Below are 16,006 nucleotides of genomic sequence, written 5' to 3' on the forward strand. Positions count from 1 at the left end.
AGTCTTTATTGACTGGCACAAGGGATCCATTATTATTAATCTGGATTGAGGCCAGACCTCATGGGGGTTTGTACTTATTGTGCAGCACTTTATAGTTCATGTGTCTATAAATACAATCAATGCGCCCATTTGTTTGTTGGAAATTAAGGAATTTCTCTCAGAAATTGTTCGGCTTTTTAGTTGCCTTGGCTGCATGTATTTCTCTACACATTTCCCCAAAGCGTTGGGCACTGTCAGCGAGTTTGTGAAGAGACTGCAAGAGGTCAGTACAGAGAGGAAGAAGTTGCCACCATAACAGAAACAATTGACGTTAACATGGATTATAAATACTCACATCTGCACTATTGTGTTTCCTCTGACCGTTTGAGCGCTCTTACGGGATGCGCTTTACAATGAGGTATTTACAGCTGGGGAAAAACATCACAACACATTACCAAATGTGCTTTACATTAAGATGACTCCTCTGTCAGGGAGGTGGATAGCTATCAAATAGACCAGCAATAACATACATTGTATAGTTAGGTAGCTGCTGTCAATTAGGAAATACCAGAATTACCAGCAGTACAGATTTTCAAAGCGTTTTTCTTATTTTAGGCATTAATACGGGTAGTCCATTTAGCTTTTTCCCACCTTACCGATACTTCACTGTAAAATACTTACATATTACCACCTTGAGAAAGCAGCTCAAATTGTCATAATCTTTCTCACTTCCTCTCTCTGTCACTTCCAAGGATGTTTTTCTTTTTCTCTATCATAGCACAGTTTGTTCTCCCCTTTTCTTCCCCCTGGTGCTTAGATTTGTTTCTGTGTCCTTAAGGCTGTGTGAATGCGACCAGTCACCAGGGAGTTTACCATAACCACAGGATTATATCACTCTGTCGATCGTGTTATCCTCGGGGCTGGGGAACATTGAAAGGCACAATTATCGCCTTGTGAACTAAACACTGAAATGGACATTTATTGCCTTGTAAACAATGCCCAACACTGAAATCTCAAAACACAGATTGTTTTCTTGTAATAACTGGTTTTGCCTAGAGTCCTGGGTCAGCTGCAATCCTGTGGGTGAAACAAGACAGACCAACGAGAGAGTTGTTTTTGGTGTATATGTGTGTGTGATGTTTCTATGAGCAAACACATGTGATGGGCAGATTTAAGGATGCATGATTTAATTCTGCAAGTACAGAGGGCTGGTGTCCAGGAGATGAAAGTCATGTTTGCACCTTCTTCATTTCTTTACCAAACACTTTTGAATTAACCTCCCCACCGACTTTTTCTCTGGTTCTCTTTTTGTCTTAAGAATGGCATAAAAAAGAAAAGCATATATAATTATAAGCATTTAATTTGTTTCTGCAAATGAAGAGATATATATATATATATATATATATATATATATATATATATATATATATATATATATTTTTTTTTTACGGCACTCTTATAACTCCATAGTGGGAGGAGTCAAGATGGATAGAGGGCGGTGAGGGAGAGAGATGACAGTTCAAGGGTTTTCCCCCTCACACACACACCCAAACACACTTAGCTGCAGGCCTGCTCCCCTCCTCTCCCCTCTGCTGGAATGAGTGCTTGAGGATTAAGAAGCAGGACGGCTGGACTAGAAGACTACAGGATTGGGATTGGAGGGCTCTGGCAAAACTGGATTATTGTTGGATACTGCAGGAACAGGCTGTTTTGTACTGGGATTGGTCATTCAGATAGTCTTGTGGACTCTATAAAAATAGCTGGGGTGAGAGTCCAACATTGATTTCGGCTGCACTGGGAGTACTGGGACCATTGAGACTGGCCGTGAAGCCACTCGACAGCAGATAGACAGACGCTTTCTCTGGTATGAACCTCCGGATTATGACACATGTGTAGGTGTTCCAACAGTGCATCATCATAACTTCTGCTTCAGATCTATTTTGCAAAAACTTATCTGAATGAGTGTGTGCATGCATGTGTGTCACGTCTTCCTTCAGAAAACCTCATGAGAGCCGGAAACCAAGCCAGAAAATACCCGTGTTTCTTTTTAGTTTTAGTCATATCTGCCTCAGACTGAGGATGTAATGTGCTGCATAGTTTCCAAAGAAGAGAGTGTAAGAATAGAGAGTGAACTTTAAGCCTAGATATGTTGGTTGTCCATAGCAGCTGGTCATCAGCAGCATTGCTACGACAAGGTGTCCCATTACTTGCCAACACAAACACACTCGGTGACCTCCAGACTATGCAGAGCAGCTGGTTGATGTTGTTATTTACGTCAGAATGTGTGTGTTTGTTTGCCTGTGAGGAGAATGATATGACAATGTTTGATAAGCCGTCATGAATCCACTTGCTCTTATTTCCTCTCTAAATGAAAAGCCAGAGAGGAAGTGAGTGAATATCAGTTTCACTGCCTCTGCTACGTTATTCTCGTCCTCAGGTTTATATTAAGGACTGCTCCGGCCTACTTAAACCTTTCTCTGTCGGCGAGGGGTATGTGTGTGTGTGTGTGTGTGTGAGATGAGTGAGTGCATCACTGTCTGTGTGTTTGCAGTATGTAAATAATCATTACAGACTTATTGGATTTTGTTTGCCTTGAACATAATTGGAGATGTCTACATGTCCCGATAGAGTTTCATATGTGGAGCTAAAATAATAAGTGAATTCATTTACTAGTTGATAGACAGAATATTTATCTGCGGAAATTTTGGTAATCAGTTAAAAGTTTTGGTCACTCTTTGATCAAAAATTCAGCAGTTTCTCAAATGTGAATCTTTGCTGATTTTATGTCTTCTATGATGTTTAACTTTTGGGTTTTGGATAAAACCAACATTTTGTCAATTTAGGCTGGGGGAATTTATGATTATTCATTATTTCCTGACATTTTATATACCAAATCATTCATTGATTGATTAATCAAGAAACAAAACAAAATAAGATGAGATAAAATAATATTTATAAATATTTGTTAGTCGAAGCCCTCTATATAAGATCATTGTATATTATGTTAATTTCTAGGTAGATTATAGCCCCTGTATCTGCATCTGCTGAGGAAGACTGTGAGATGTGGTTGATAGCTCTGGAAAAAGTATGTTGACCTTGGAGTTAAGATTTTCTTTTTTCAAGGTGAACCTTCAAGTCTTATAGCCAAAATGATATAATGCTATAATTCCTCGCCTATGGTTGAACAGACTTCTGTTTGAGAAGTTGTAAAAATGTTTCTTGTGGTTATGTTTTTAATAATTATAAATTGAAGGTATTTGGCCAATAAAAAATATTTTTATTTTAGAGTTAATATATCATTGTAATTACTAAAAGCATTAACATTTTACAAATACTAATAAAACATGAATAGTTTCTTCTTCTTTTTTTCTTCTTCTCTTTGTTGCTCCAGAGTTTGACACTGAGTAACTTGGTCATGATGGCAAAGTGAAATGAACAGTTTACTGGAATCCCTCAGTGTGACTCCTCTAATAAGGCAGACAAACAGCAGGAGCAGCACTGCTCGACATGTCCTCTGTGGCTCCTTGTTACTCCACATACATTTTGCCTTTTCTTCACCTTTTGTCACTGGTTAGAGCTTTTTTAGAAAGTAGCCACAGCAGACACTTTATTATAAGTGAACCCAGTGGAGAGGAACAGCAGTTATAGTTGGCAGTGCAGAAGTGTGGTGTTTACAGATTAGATTCAGCACAATAATTCTTCATGCTGCATTCCCTCTCTTATTACTGGAATTGAATCTTCCGATCTCAACTCAGTGTGACTGACAGACCCACATTTCCTTCCTCACGTTATCGTTCCTCTGCAGATATCATGTGTGTCTGTAGGCACAGGAACTTCTGCTCTATCAGAGAACACACTTGTTCATGTACAGTCAGGGTTGTATTTTAAATTTAAGGCGGCATGGACATTTGAGCTTAACTGATGCAGGAAGATATCAAGTCTATTTTACCATTTTAAAACTGATATTTATTAACATTTGTAGAGCTGCAACAATTAGTCCATCAAAATAATCAGCAACTATTTTGATAATTGATTAATTGTCAAAAAATTCATAAAAAATATTGCAGAAATGCTGTTTTCAGCCTCTCAAATATGGTGATTTTCTGCTTTTCGCTGTTTTTATACCATATAAAACTGAATTATTATCTTTTGGTTTCAGACTGGCAAAAAAAACATCACCTTGGACTTTCAACAATATGAGCGAGTTGAGTTGGGCACAGTTATTCATGTTTGGGCTTCATGGTATTTGTTCAAAAAGAAGTCTGATAATAGGACAACACTGAGTGATGACATCTTTCAGTGTTTAGATGGTGTGTGTGCGTGTGCGTGTGCGTGTGCGTGTGCGTGTGCGTGTACATCTGTAGTAAGACAAAGGGGGTTGATTTCATCCTCCACTCTGGGGTTTAGATGCTGATTGTAATTTGATGGATCAAAGAAGAGCAGTGGGACTCTCGGGTTTCTCTTCGTGCGTGCGGTATATCTATTGTGTGTTTGTGAGACAATATTTGATCTTTGTATTTGAGTGGTACTTGTCCTTCTCTCTTCAGTGCCTGATGACCTCAGTCCAGAGGAGAGACAGGAGCTGGAAAGCATCCGCCACAGAAAACAAGAGCTACTGCAGGACATACAAGTAATAACACACACTTATTTTAACCTGTTATCTGTCCCCATGTATTACTGCTTGGGAAAAATGCTTTCTCCCCATGAAAGGGGAGTTTTCTTTTCTTTTCTTTTTTAAACAATGGGTTTGTCTGACCTTAAATGAGGCTAAACAAATGAAATGTTACCGTGTTTTTAGTATGTAATTCCCTCTTTGTGCTGCAGTGGTGGGAAAGTTGGACAAAGAGGGAATTACTCATACAGTACAATAAAATAAAAATTTGAGGTGCTTGTACTTTAAGTATTTCCATGTAATTGTTTTCCATTTTCTGTGTCTTTGTCTGATCATCACATTGTTCAGGAAGTGTGTGTGTGTGTGTGTGTGTGTGTGTGTGTGTGTGTGTGTGTGTGTGTGTGTGTGTGTGTGTGTGTGTGTGTGTGTGTGTGTGTGTGTGTGTGTGTGTGTGTGTGTGTGTGTGTGTGTGTGTGTGTGTGTGTGTGTGTGTGTGTGTGTGTGTCCTCCAGCTCGCTCTGCCTGGAGGGACAGTTTGACCTCCTGCCTCAGTCCCCCTTCAACCTTAAATAAATTAGCAGGATTGTCTGTGTCAGCTCTTTATCTGGGTATATTTAGATTAGGGGGAATAGCTGGCCTTATCATCATTAGCCAAAATTGTAAACGAATAAAATAACCAATAATGACCTTATGCACAGCCAGCATCTTATATGTATATGGCCATTTATCCAAGTCTCCATATTCTTTGTAATAACGATTTATTCTTATGATGTTTTACATGCTGGTTTGTTGGATTTTATCATAAAGGTTTGTTGATATTTGGTGGAGTTTAGGGCTGCAACTAACACTTTTTTATTAGATGAGATTTATAAACAATCATTTTTAATTTACTATTTTCTGACTTACAAACCAAATTTATATATTTATATATATATATTGTATTTATTTTCCATAAATTGCTTGTTTTTCCAGACTAAACCGTGCAAAAGATATTATACAGTGATATATAGCAGAGAAAAACTATACGTCACATTGGAGAATCTGAAACCTCAAACATGTTTAGCATGTTTGCTTGGTACACGATTTATGGAGGTAATGTAAAGTATAACCATGTTTGTACTTCTGCAGCTGTAGCAGAGTAAGGAGAACGTAGTTTTCCCTCGCAGCAAAAAGAAAATTGAGTCAGGAGGACGAGGTTAATGAATGTCACAGAGCAGAGAGAAAATATGTGGTGAAAGCTTTTCACGCTTTCAACAAATAGTGACATGAAAATAGTACATGTTTAACTTTCGGATGTTTTCATTCCCCATTAACTAAAAAAAGATTCTATAAGGGATTCAGGAAATTAGACAGATTTGATAAAATGCTGTCAGCAAGGTGGGCATCAAAAACACACACACACACACACACACACACACACACACAAAGACAAACACACAAAGACAAACACACAAAGACAAACACAGCCTCCGGGCAGCAACGCTCTGCAACTAGATTGATGGAGTTTATTACCAAAGTAGACTCTCGTACGGCGCTTCTCTCCTCTTAGCCCCGCTCTGTGTTGCCCTGGGGGGCTGATGGGAAATGAGCCATGAAATATTCCAGTAATGGAGACAGAGGATGATGTTTGTTTAAAAGGGGGCTGCATCCATGTAAACGCACATGTAGGAATCCAGACAAGAGAAGTTATTTACCTTGCTTACGTGGTTTTCACACATTTTGCACACACTCACTGAGAGTTGTAGACTATTTTAGCTCTAACCAGAGTCTCCGGCCTCGTCTACTTCTCTTTCTCTTCTATAATTATCTTAGTTCATTATCTTTTCTCGGCTCAGTGTTTCTCCATCTGTTTCTGGCCTCTCTTTCTTTCCTCCCATAACCTCTGAGCTGTCCGCAGCAGCCTCGCTAAGCCAGTCAAAGTCTTTGATCCTGCATATTCCCGTCTCTCCCCACCAGTGTGGCACTCAAACAGCCCGGGGAGGGAGGCAGGGTGATAAATCTGGGTCAGCACAGGGGAGAGGAGGAGTGGGGAGAAGGAAACAGGGGAAGCGTGGTCTGCTCTGACCCCAGAACAGGTGCTACAGCTCTCAGAGAGGATTTTCTGCAGAGGGCGGCTGTTCCATAAAACTCCTGCCGAGAGGTAGAATGAGTCTGTCTGAAAGGGAGTGAATAACGTCTGCACTTTTTCTGGGTCATGTCTGTAAGAAGTGCTTGTCTGAATGTGTTGATCAGGAAGATGTAGCCGGAACAGACAACCGTGTGTAATGCATTGTGCTGCCGGTGAGATCAAAGCATCTCAAGAGTCTCATGTGGAGGGTCAGACATCACACACGTGTATATGTATGTATACATCACATGTCTGTTTCCTGCTCTCTGTGTCATCACTCTCCTCCGCTCTGTCTGCTCTCAGAGGCTGAAGGATGAGATAGCAGAGGTGACCAATGAGATTGAAAACCTGGGCCTGACTGAAGAGAGGTAAAGTAGCTCTCAACCATTTCTGTACGTGGGCGGCTGTGGTCCACTCGGCCTTTGTTTTAGTGCATTTAGGGAGAAAGGCAGAAAAATCTGCGCTCAGAACAGAGCCCACTGTGATTGTTTACAATATTGATTAATCTGTTGGATATTTTGTCTATAAAAAACATTTTAAAATTAAATTGAATGAATTTAAAAAATGTGCATAGCGGAGGGGGGTAAGTATGTGTATGCAGTATGTATGTATATATGTATGTATATATATGTATGTGTGTGTATAGGTATGTATGTATGTTATGTATGTATGTTATATATATATATATATATATATGTATATGTGTGTGTGTGTATATATATGTATGTGTGTATATTATCTCATAATATATCTGTCTGTATGTACACATGTGGTGTCTATACTAGATAATAATAGTATATACTATATTGATATCATATTCTATCCATACATACATACAACACATGTGTCACATCCTATAGATATCTATATATATATGTATGTACACCTGTGTGTAATGTGGTAGGTATATTAGAGATCACTACTATCTATATATATATATATATATATCTAATCTCATCCTCTATCTCATCTATATATATGTATCATCTGTACTCTGTATGTCCTGTATCTGTATCTGTAGTACTGTCTTCTATATGTCCTATGTCTCTCTCTCTCTCTATCCTCTCTCTCTCTCTCTCTCCTCTCTATCTTCTCTGTCTCTGTCTTGTTTTCTCTCTCTCTCTCTCTTCTTTCTCTCTTCTCTCTCTTTCTCTCGCTCTCTCTCTCTCATCTGTCGCTCTCTCTCTCTCTTCTCTCTCTCTCTCTCTCTCTCTCTCTCATCTCTCTCTCTCCTCTCTCTCTCTCTCTCTCTCCCCCCCTCTCTATCTCTCTCTCTCTATCTCTCCCCCCCTCCTCCTCCTCCTCTCTCTCTCTCTCTCTACTGTGTCTCTCCATATATCTTCTCTCCATCTCTCTCTCCCACCTTCCTCCTCTCTCTCTCCATCTCTTCTAGTCTCTCTCTTCTTCTCTCTGTTGTTTTCCCTATCCTCTCTCGCTCTCTCTCTCTCTCTCTCTTTCTCTCTCTCTCTCTCCTCTCTCCTCTCCTCCCTCTCTCCTCTCTCTCTGTCTCTCTCCTATCTCTCTCTCTCTCTCCCCCCCTCCTCTCTCCTCTCTCTCTCTCTCTTCTCTCTCTCTCCTCCTCTCTCTCTCTCTCTCTCCTCTCTCTCCCCCCCTCCTCTCATTCCTCTCTCTCTCTCATCTTTCTTCTCTCTCTCTCTGTCTACTCTCTTTGTCTGGTGTGTCTCTCTCTCCCCTCTCTCTCTCACTGTCATGTTGTCTCTCTCTCCTCTCTCACTGTCTGTGTGTCTCTCTTCTCTCTCTCCTCATCTCTCTCTCGTCTCTCCCTCTCCTCTCTCTCTCTCCTCTCTCCTCTGTCTCTCTCTCTCCCCATCTCCTCTATCTCTCATCTCCATCTCCTCTCGCTCTCTCTCTGTCTTCTGCCCTCTCATCTCTCTCATTTATTTTTTTTTTTTTTTGTCATGTGTTTATTTTTATATCTAGATATTATATATACCCCCTTTATATATATCTATATATATTCTCTCTCCTATATCTATCTCCAACACATATATATATATATATTTATCTCTACATCTTTACACACATACATATATTATATATACAAAACACACCTATATATACTACATATACATTAATACATACATATATGATATATTACTAGTATATATATATATATATATATATCTGTATCATATATCTATCTTGTTGTGTATATATATCTCACTATGTGTGTGTATATCTCCTCTATCTATTTTTCTCTGTCTTCTATCTTGTCTCTTATCTGTCTCTTCTCTCTCTGTGCTCTTCTCTCTCTCTCTCCTCTCTCTCTCTCTTCTCTCCTCTCTCTCTCTCTCTCTCTCTCTCTCATCTATTCTATTAATCTCTCTTTTCTCTCTATTTTTTTGTCCACTTACTTGGCTAATCTGGGAGGTTTCAACGTATTAAAGCTTCACCTGCGTCAGCTGACGAGGGTTGTGGAATATGTGCCCTCAATGTTGAGAATGAATCCACACTGACCGATATTCAGTTTACTATGATGTACGCAGAAAGCAGCGAAGCTGAAATTACTGAATGTTTCCCATTTTTCTTGATAAATAACTTAAATGATTATCAAAATTGCTGTTAATTCATTTTTTGTCTTTTTTGCAGAGCCGTTTATTAAGTTTCTGTTCTGTTTAATTTGTTAGGAAAAGCATGCAGAGGAATAAACAGATGGCCATGGGCCGAAAGAAGTTCAACATGGACCCCAAGAAGGTGACATTAAATCAGACTTTCCCTTTCTTCATGTAACACATAAGTGTAGAGCTGCAACTAAACAATATTTTCTTTGTCGATTAATCTATTCGTTCTTTTCTCCATTCATCATTTATTCTATAAAATCCGAAAATAATTGAAAAAAAAGATGTCAACCAAGGTGACGTCTTTAAATATCTTGTTTTTTCCAACCAACAGCCCAAAACCCAAACATATTAAGTTTACAATGATAAAAACACAGAACAAAAGAAGAACATCCTCACATAAGAGAGGCTGCAACCAGAGAATTTGGGTATTTCTTCTTAAAACTGACTCATTAATTGATAGTGTTGTGATGGTGGTGTTTTTTAAATTGAAATAAGTGATGCATATGTTAACTTGGTGTTTGTACCTCACTGGACAGAAACTAATGTATTCGTTTCTGATCAGATCTTTTGAAGAAGTTCATATTCAGTGTTTTTGTATTTTCAGTGAATAATGTTCAGACCGGGTTGTTTGTTCTTGATTTTCTCCCTCAGGGGATTCGCTTCTTGATTGACAGCTCCCTGCTGAAAAACACCAGCAATGACATCGCCCAGTTTCTCTACAAGGGTGAGGGGCTTAATAAAACCGCTATCGGCGACTACCTAGGGGAGAGGTAAGTGATACTAAAGACTGGGGGGAAGACAAAGGTAGAAATCAATGTTCCTAGACTGCCTTATGTGAATTATGTTCCTATTCTTAAATTGAATATTAATGTACGTCTCTTTTATTAAGTATATACACATTTATTTTATCTTTTTAATTTAATTATATATTTATTTAATTTTGAAAGAAATAATGTTCTCTTTTATTTCATCTATCTTTACATCATCTGTTTTATATCTGTGATTGCACTTGAACATCATTTTGATAATTTCATATAAATGGAAATCATTAACACTTAACTTAACAATATACTGAATGTATAATCTTTTTTAGCTCAATATAAATATTAAAAATTCTAGTCATTTTGACTTGTCATAGCAGGAAAATCACAGGTGTTACTAATAATTATTTCTACTAAAGGGTCCCAGTAAAACACGACAGTGAGCCAGCGTGCACGAAAGCAGGACCCTGAACCGCAAGCAGCTAAATGGAATTCAGCCGTTTTATTTCCACCTGTGCTTCTCCTCCTGAGACGTGTTCAAAGTGTCTTTTAAGTGATAACGGCCTTTAAGAGCTGTCCATGTTTGTACACGTGCACCATTATTAAGTTAAAATCAGGCCTTATCAATATACTATTATACTACATATATGAGCTTTGGGTGCTTTAGCAGTTCTAAAAGATAATCCATTAATCTGTTTTTATCTGATTTGTCACTTCTCATCCAACTCTTCTAGCTGCCAGCTCAGTTAGCTAAACGACTGCAATCAGCTCTTGATCCTGTTGTCTTTCCGTTTACTCTCTCTCTCTCTCTCTCTGTGTGTGTGTGTGTGTGTGTGTGTGTGTGTGTGTGTGTGTGTGTGTGTGTTGCAGAGATGACTTCAACATCGAGGTTCTGCATGCCTTCCTGGAGTTGCACGAGTTCACAGACTTGAACCTGGTTCAGGCTCTCAGGCAGTTCCTGTGGAGCTTCAGGCTGCCCGGGGAGGCTCAGAAGATCGACCGCATGATGGAGGCGTTCGCCCTGCGATACTGTCGCTGTAACCCCGGAGTGTTTCAGAGCACAGGTACAATCATTTTTTTTGTATGTGTATTTAGAAGAAGGGAAATAAAAATAAAGTCTCAAAAGCTTACAGTCACAGTTCTTTGTACACGAAAAATTAAAATACAGAATGCATTTCAGAGGTTTGTATTCTACCACGTACTGTGTGTAGAGCGCTGAGAAATATTTAAACACAATCATAAAAACAACTCACAGACATATTAGGGACATTATGGTAGACTAAAAATTTGTCAGGTTTTAATCCTAAAAAAAAATTCTCTGAGTAGTAACCCCCCCTCCCCCTAATACGCTGTAGTTTTTATCTCCGTTGATGTTAAAATCATTGTTATTGAATAGGAGTTTGCACATTTCTGTCTTGGCAAAAACTACCTGGTGTCACGTGAGTCACAGGAAATATGCTCTGAGGTTTCAATGTCAACAATTGAAGAAATTGAAGTCAGCTAATAGTACAAAGAAACATGACATTTTAAACTGTAGTTATTTTAGTGGTCAAGTCCGGAGAAGTACACACAAACACACTCACACTTTGTCTTCTTTCACAGATACCTGTTATGTGTTATCGTTCGCTGTGATCATGTTGAACACCAGCTTGCACAACCCTAACGTGAAGGACAAACCCTCGGTTCAGAGATTCACGGCGATGAACAGAGGCATCAATGATGGAGGAGATCTGCCGGAGGATCTACTCAGGGTCAGAGACGTTTATTTCCCTAAAACTTTCCCCTCTGTGGTATATTTGGACAGTAACAAAGTCTACTGTGTTGATATACAGACTAAAATACTACGAGAAAAACAGCTTGATGAATTGTGCCAAGTCACACTATGTCCAGTTCATTCAGTCACAAAACAGCCAAACAAACAAATATTGTATGAAAAAGTAGCTGTAATCTTTATTTAAATAAAAATACCAAAGTATCAGCATTGAAATATAGCCTCGAGACAGAGAAACACAATTAAAAAGGACATTAAGGAGCCAAAAGAATAGAACATTTAAACACGCTAAAATAGAATAAGACGGGTATAAAGGTTACAGTGCAGTGTAAGAAATTAACAATTGTCTGGGAGTTTGTTCAAAATATATGGTGCATAGAGCTTTAAGAAGGAAAAGTAAAAGTGTGCGAGCGTCACTAATGTTGCCGCTGGTAAAGGTGGGATGAATTCTAATTACTTTATGTACTGCAGAGGGGCTTAATGAATTAAAATACATCATAATTATCAACTGAATATATTATGTATTAATCTGCAAAGTAACTAAAGATTTAAAAATAAATGTGGTGGAATGAAAAGCACAATATTTGCCACTGAGATGTATCGGAGTAGAAGTATAAAGTAACATAAAATGAAACCACTCAAGTAAAGAACAAGTGACTAAATGTACTTAGTTACATCCCATCTCTGCAGAACTTGTTCGACAGCATCAAGAACGAACCCTTTAAGATCCCAGAGGATGATGGGAACGACCTCACACACACCTTCTTCAACCCCGACAGAGAAGGATGGCTGCTTAAACTCGGTATGTGCGTCCATGTGGTGTGAAACGGCTAATTACATTTGAATCTAACTCATTCAGTCTTGATCCTGTCGATAGTCACTGTGAGCTTTAAGGCCCTCTAGTGGACCGGATCAGTGCCTGCACCTTGAACATGAGGACAAACTTAATGTTGAATTTTTGCTATATTCTTTTGTTGACATTGTTCTTGTTTGTTTGTGTTTCATGGTTTTTGACTCCAGGAGGTATGTACACTTAAACTCGCCAGCTTTAATGCACTGCTTTGCTTCTGAGCTGCCCCCCCCACCCCCCCCAACACACACTCCCTGCCTTTCTACTCCCACTGGCTGTGTGCATTCACCCTCACGTCACAATTTGTTTTAGATTTTTCTTAAAAGATCATTTATGGGCTGTATGCTGTTAAAGGGATAGTTTGGTTGTTTGAGGTACTTATCCATAGTCAGTGTATTATACCTACAATAGATGGCAGGTCACGACCCTAGCTTAGAGAAACAGACCGGCACAGAAGTTAAGAAATGTACCGGGACGGGCAGCAGCAAAACGTGTTTGTGACACCTAAAAGAAAGGCCCTCCCAAAAAAATCAGTTTAAGTGTACGCTACATTATAATATTTTAACCACTTGACCTTGCAGTCAGACGGCTCTTTCTGACGTGGAACTGAGGCCGTTATCTATGTTCTCTTCAAAGCCACCAAAACAAAAACAGTCATTTACCCCGTAAAACACGGGAGCTGCTGTTCTACTGCTACGCTCGCTTAGTTCTGAATATAGAGTACACTTAAACTGACATTGATTTTTAAGGTGTGCCTTTCTTTTAGGTGGAAAAAATATGTTTTGCTGACGGCCCCATCCACAGCAATGTATTGCTAAGTACCTCATATATCCCCACTTCAAAACATCCGAACTATGCCTTTGACCTCTGTGAAAAAGTAGTAGTTTCACAGCCGTTTCTAACTGCTGGCCACTGACCCAAGTCTTAACCTCAGCTTTCGTCTCTGCGATCGGTAGTCTCTATATTTAACCTGCTGACTTGTGCCGTCAGTGTGCTTCAGACTGTCGCCGTCGTCTTATGAAGTCCAGCTTTCTGCTCCAGCAACTAAAGTTTTGTTCCTTTTACTGAAGTCGTAGCCTAATCTTTAATCTCTCCCCAGGTGGACGAGTTAAGACCTGGAAGAGACGCTGGTTCATTCTCACAGATAACTGCCTCTACTACTTTGAATACACGACTGTAAGTGCTTCCTGTTAGGATATATAAGAGAAGAGATGTCTGATAGATGTAGATGCTTCAGTAAGTACTTATATTTATTCTCTATCTCTCTCCTGTTTACTAGGATAAAGAACCCAGAGGAATTATTCCACTGGAAAACCTGAGTATCAGAGAAGTGGATGACTCCAAGAAACCAGTAAACTCTCTTCCCTTTCTGATGCTTTTTGTCATATAATTGACCATTTCTGCTGTTTTTCTCTTAATAAAAGGTCTTCAGCTGAGTTTCATGTCAGAAAAGAGGGGTGTAAATGTATACAAAACTACCATAAAACAAGAAATTATATTAAAATGATGCAATAATTGAATATCTTCAAAATGTCACCTATCGATCATTAAAGAATAAAGTGTAATTATTTGATTTCCATTTCATAAATTAATTATATGAAGATATGTTCCTGGATTATTTTTTATATGATCAGTCAGGAATTATCATTCATAATTTGTATTTTTTGTACTTTTCATTTGTTTCCTGTTGATGTAAATCTCCTGACTCGTTTGTTGTGCTCCGTTTTCCAGAACTGTTTCGAGCTCTTCATCTCGGACCACAGAGATCAGGTGATCAAAGCCTGCAAGACAGAGGCCGACGGACGCGTCGTCGAGGGAAACCACACTTTTTACAGAATCTCCGCTCCGACCGCAGAGGAGAAGGAGGAATGGATCAACAGCATCAAGTGAGCCACTTCTAACCCTCGCTCTGTCCTGCAGGCGACTCGTATGAAGTCTTGTTTTTAACCCCCCTTCATCCTCCACCTGCAGAGCCGCCATCAGCAAAGATCCGTTCTACGAGATGCTGGCTGCTCGGAAGAAGAAGGTCTCGTCGCTGAAGGGGCTGTAGAGCTGCAGAGGATTACATTTTGTGAAACTCCTGCTGCTGCAGGGACACTTGGACCTGACAGAAGAAAATCTCCTTTGTCACCTTTTGAACCGCCGCTTCTTCAGTACCTACACCTCGTTCTCTACAGGTGGGACCTTTTGTAGAAAGTTTAAGTTCCCATCTAGAGATGAAATGATTCAGTGGTAGACCTCTGTCTTTATCCTCCCTTTGAACATTCTACGACTGTAGTAGTAGGACTCCCACCCCTCGTACAATCTGCTGTATTGACCGTCTGATTCACCTCAGAGCCACCTCGTACAGACTCTGGTTTTTAATAAAACATAGCTGGGGGAGGAGGGTAATACTCAGAATTTCCTAAAATTCAGTTGTAAAAGTAAAAAGCTCAGAAATTCTGAGATATGGTGATTCTGGGCTAAAATCATTACTACTTCCTTATTGCTGAATCCGATTAGGTGATTTACTGCAGGCACGATGCACGGCAAGCAGCAGTCTGTGGTGGGATGCGTTTGATCCAACCTTGCGGTTCCTTAATGAAAAACTATGTTCAGGTTTTCTTGTAAAAATGTCATTCTCTCAGAATAATATCCCTCTCCCTCTGCTTTTTACCAACAATTACCCTAATACGTGCTCTACAGCTACTCAAACAAGAGATGTTTTCTGTCGGAAACATGAATTCATTTGGTGAGAAAAAGACACCTGTTAGATAAAAACCTTTCTCCACCTTGTGAAAGACACAGCACTCCAACAGGACGAGGACGCTGATGAGTCACATCGTACATTAATGGGATTCAGAACAATTTCAGTCGAGTCTGAAATTGTTCACTTTAGTCTCTATTTTGATCAGTCGGTTTGTTTTCCAGACATGGATTAAACTTCTATTAAAATGAAGATATCGGTTGGAAAACAAACTCCTCTTGTCTGGGACGCTGGACTTTATTGTATAAAAATGTTCTTTTCTAAGGCTTTTTTATTACTGCTGTTGGTCTTTCGTCAAAGCGCTGCTCATGTTCATGAAGGTGATGCATGAAGAGCTAAATATTTATTTATCCAGATTCTTGTAATTTATTGTTTTCGAATTTTGTCTCATTAAAAGTTTGTAAACCAACATTTAACTTGTTTATTTTTCATTTGTTACTTATAGAATACTTAATTACTGTTCAGTCATTTATTTAAGCACATTAAATTAAACAGTATCAAACACTGAAAATTAATTTCTTACCTTTTCATTCGGACTAGTTTTGTTTTAAAAATCAAATCTGGATTCAGGTTGAGCTGAAAATAGTTTAGCAAAAGA

General features: G+C 39.1%; 1 protein-coding gene and 1 long non-coding RNA gene across 5 annotated transcripts in view; both read left to right on the forward strand.

Moving 5' to 3' along the window:
* Nucleotides 1-15,819, forward strand: part of LOC115024472 (cytohesin-1-like) — a 16,222-nt gene extending 403 nt beyond the window's left edge. The window contains exons 1-13 of one of the 4 annotated variants that reach the window (XM_029456044.1): nt 1,501-1,843; nt 4,527-4,609; nt 7,002-7,066; nt 9,347-9,413; nt 9,612-9,705; nt 9,932-10,050; nt 10,912-11,105; nt 11,644-11,792; nt 12,503-12,615; nt 13,760-13,838; nt 13,942-14,013; nt 14,394-14,548; nt 14,634-15,819. In XM_029456044.1, the coding sequence (XP_029311904.1) occupies nt 9,640-9,705; nt 9,932-10,050; nt 10,912-11,105; nt 11,644-11,792; nt 12,503-12,615; nt 13,760-13,838; nt 13,942-14,013; nt 14,394-14,548; nt 14,634-14,712 (1,026 nt within the window). In that variant the 5' untranslated portion in view covers nt 1,501-1,843; nt 4,527-4,609; nt 7,002-7,066; nt 9,347-9,413; nt 9,612-9,639 and the 3' untranslated portion in view covers nt 14,713-15,819. Of the gene's footprint in view, nt 1-1,500; nt 1,872-4,526; nt 4,610-7,001; nt 7,067-9,346; nt 9,414-9,436; nt 9,706-9,931; nt 10,051-10,911; nt 11,106-11,643; nt 11,793-12,502; nt 12,616-13,759; nt 13,839-13,941; nt 14,014-14,393; nt 14,549-14,633 lie in introns of those variants that run through there. The other 3 variants (XM_029456042.1, XM_029456041.1, XM_029456043.1) reach the window with 3 other exon arrangements.
* On the forward strand, nt 1,888-3,264 carry LOC115024474 (uncharacterized). Its single transcript, XR_003834125.1, has 2 exons — nt 1,888-2,469; nt 2,995-3,264. It is a non-coding gene; the product is annotated as an uncharacterized LOC115024474 (long non-coding RNA).
* Nucleotides 15,820-16,006: the final 187 nt, after the last annotated feature.

This window comes from Cottoperca gobio, chromosome 19 (genome assembly GCF_900634415.1).
Source record: "Cottoperca gobio chromosome 19, fCotGob3.1, whole genome shotgun sequence".
Lineage (NCBI taxonomy): Eukaryota > Metazoa > Chordata > Actinopteri > Perciformes > Bovichtidae > Cottoperca > Cottoperca gobio.